Source organism: Polistes canadensis, unplaced genomic scaffold (genome assembly GCF_001313835.1).
Source record: "Polistes canadensis isolate GaletaPanama2010 unplaced genomic scaffold, ASM131383v1 scaffold_34, whole genome shotgun sequence".
NCBI lineage: Eukaryota > Metazoa > Arthropoda > Insecta > Hymenoptera > Vespidae > Polistes > Polistes canadensis.
The window spans coordinates 137,983-140,482 of NW_014569581.1; the positions used below are offsets into that span (position 1 = coordinate 137,983).

General features: G+C 30.8%; 1 protein-coding gene across 1 annotated transcript in view; it reads left to right on the plus strand.

Moving 5' to 3' along the window:
- LOC106784384 (AP-2 complex subunit mu) overlaps window positions 1-2,500 on the plus strand; it is a 2,958-nt gene that overhangs the window by 280 nt on the left and 178 nt on the right. Inside the window, exons 2-5 of the mRNA XM_014743858.1 lie at window positions 454-832; window positions 904-1,154; window positions 1,238-1,488; window positions 1,575-2,500. The exon at window positions 1,575-2,500 is cut by the window's right edge and continues 178 nt beyond it. Coding sequence (XP_014599344.1) covers window positions 493-832; window positions 904-1,154; window positions 1,238-1,488; window positions 1,575-2,055 — 1,323 coding nt within the window. The 5' untranslated portion in view covers window positions 454-492 and the 3' untranslated portion in view covers window positions 2,056-2,500. The remainder of the gene's footprint in view (window positions 1-453; window positions 833-903; window positions 1,155-1,237; window positions 1,489-1,574) is intronic.

A 2,500-nucleotide genomic window follows, 5' to 3' on the forward strand; every position in this document is an offset into this window, starting at 1 on the left:
ATATATTGATTTATTTTTATTTAATATTTAATATTTTATCATTTTGAGATGTCTCCTGTAGAAATAGTAGTATTCCTTTCCGATCGATAATACCAACCGCTTTGAAGATGCAATAGTAGAAAATGTCACTCATAAAGTGACGATGGGGCGTTATCTATCAATTTACCAGGATTATTGTATTATTTTAAACATATAAAACGTATGTTAGAATTATTAATTCGTTAGTCTTCATCGATATCTTTTTAATTTTTTAATTTTTATGTACATTCATAATGATTACCAATAATTTATTTAAGTGTTTGGATTTAATGCTCATTTATGAAGTATTTTTTTTTAGTTTGGTTTGGAACAATAATCTTCAACATAAATGTTCATTTATTGTTTGAATTAATCTCTTTTTTGTGACAATATGAAAAATGTTAGTTTGACTTTTGTTCTTCTTTTTCTTTGCAGGTTTATCATAATTATAGAAGTGGAATATCCTCCATCAAGATGATAGGGGGTTTATTTGTTTATAATCACAAAGGAGAGGTACTCATTTCCAGAGTATATCGTGATGACATTGGTCGAAATGCTGTCGATGCATTTCGTGTCAATGTCATTCATGCACGTCAGCAAGTACGCTCTCCTGTGACCAATATTGCTAGAACATCCTTTTTTCATATTAAACGTGCTAATATCTGGTTAGCTGCTGTAACTAAGCAAAATGTCAATGCTGCTATGGTATTTGAATTTCTTCTTAAGATCATCGATGTCATGCAATCATACTTTGGCAAAATATCAGAGGAAAATATTAAGAACAATTTTGTTTTGATTTATGAATTACTCGATGGTTAGTTAATTTTTTTTTATTATATACGATTTGTGTTTATATCATTTTTATACAAAAAAAGGAATTTTCAGAAATTCTAGATTTTGGTTATCCCCAAAATTGCGATACTGGTGTATTGAAGACGTTTATCACTCAGCAAGGAGTTAAGTCGGCAACGAAAGAAGAACAAGCTCAAATAACATCGCAAGTTACTGGACAGATTGGATGGAGACGAGAGGGTATCAAATACCGGCGCAATGAACTTTTCTTGGATGTATTGGAATATGTGAATCTCTTGATGAGCCCGCAAGGCCAAGTTCTTAGTGCACATGTTGCAGGAAAGGTCAGTTATCTATATAATATTTAATATTAATTAATTATAGTTATAATACATGTTACTAATATTTTCTTTTATTTTTGTCATAGGTGGTTATGAAGTCATACTTGTCTGGCATGCCAGAATGTAAATTTGGAATCAATGACAAAATTGTTATGGAAGCTAAAGGTATGAAAGGTGGAGGAGGCTTAGGAGGTGGTGGCGATGATCCTGCTAGATCTGGTAAACCTGTTGTTGTTATTGATGATTGCCAATTTCATCAGTGCGTCAAGCTAAGTAAATTTGAAACGGAACATTCCATTAGTTTTATACCACCCGATGGTGAATTTGAATTGATGAGGTAAATACATTTTTATTTTCCTTTTTAAGATAGTATAACAAAAGATTTAATTGGAATCTTTTTGTATTAATGTAATTTTATTTCAGGTATCGTACTACGAAAGATATATCGTTACCGTTCCGCGTGATTCCATTGGTTCGAGAAGTAGGTCGCACGAAAATGGAAGTTAAAGCTGTTTTGAAATCAAATTTTAAGCCGTCATTATTGGGACAAAAGATAGAAGTACGCGTACCAACGCCATTAAATACTGCAGGAGTACAATTGATTTGTTTGAAAGGAAAAGCGAAATATAAGGCATCTGAAAATGCTATTGTTTGGAAGATTAAACGAATGGCTGGTATGAAGGAGACGCAACTTTCAGCAGAAATAGATTTGCTCGAAACGGATACGAAAAAGAAATGGACAAGGCCGCCAATATCAATGAACTTTGAGGTACCATTCGCACCATCAGGTTTTAAAGTTCGTTATCTGAAAGTATTTGAATCTAAGTTGAATTACTCTGATCATGATGTTATTAAATGGGTTAGATACATAGGTCGGAGTGGCTTATATGAGACACGGTGCTAGTAAAGTCTCGTCCTTTGCATTGTGTAAATGAGTAATCTCACAAATCAGATATACATATATATATATATATATATATATATATATAAAATTTTCTTAAAAATCATTTTAATTGCGACGCATTTTTTCAATGCAACGATCCAAAACATTAAAAAATAACTTAGAAAAAGTCAAGTTTATAGATGAGAAATAATATCTTGATACTAAAGGATTCGATTCCTTTGTGTCATTGTTTTATCATCGATTTATTTATATATACGTACACGCATACATACATAAATACATATATATATATATATACACATAATTATCATTGATATTTTAAACGATAAATTAAAATGCTTTAACATTTACTATAGATTACGTTAAATGATTACTATGAACTTTACAAATTCGTAGAATCATTAAATAGCAAACAAATTGAATTTTGCGGTCTTTATTATCGGTA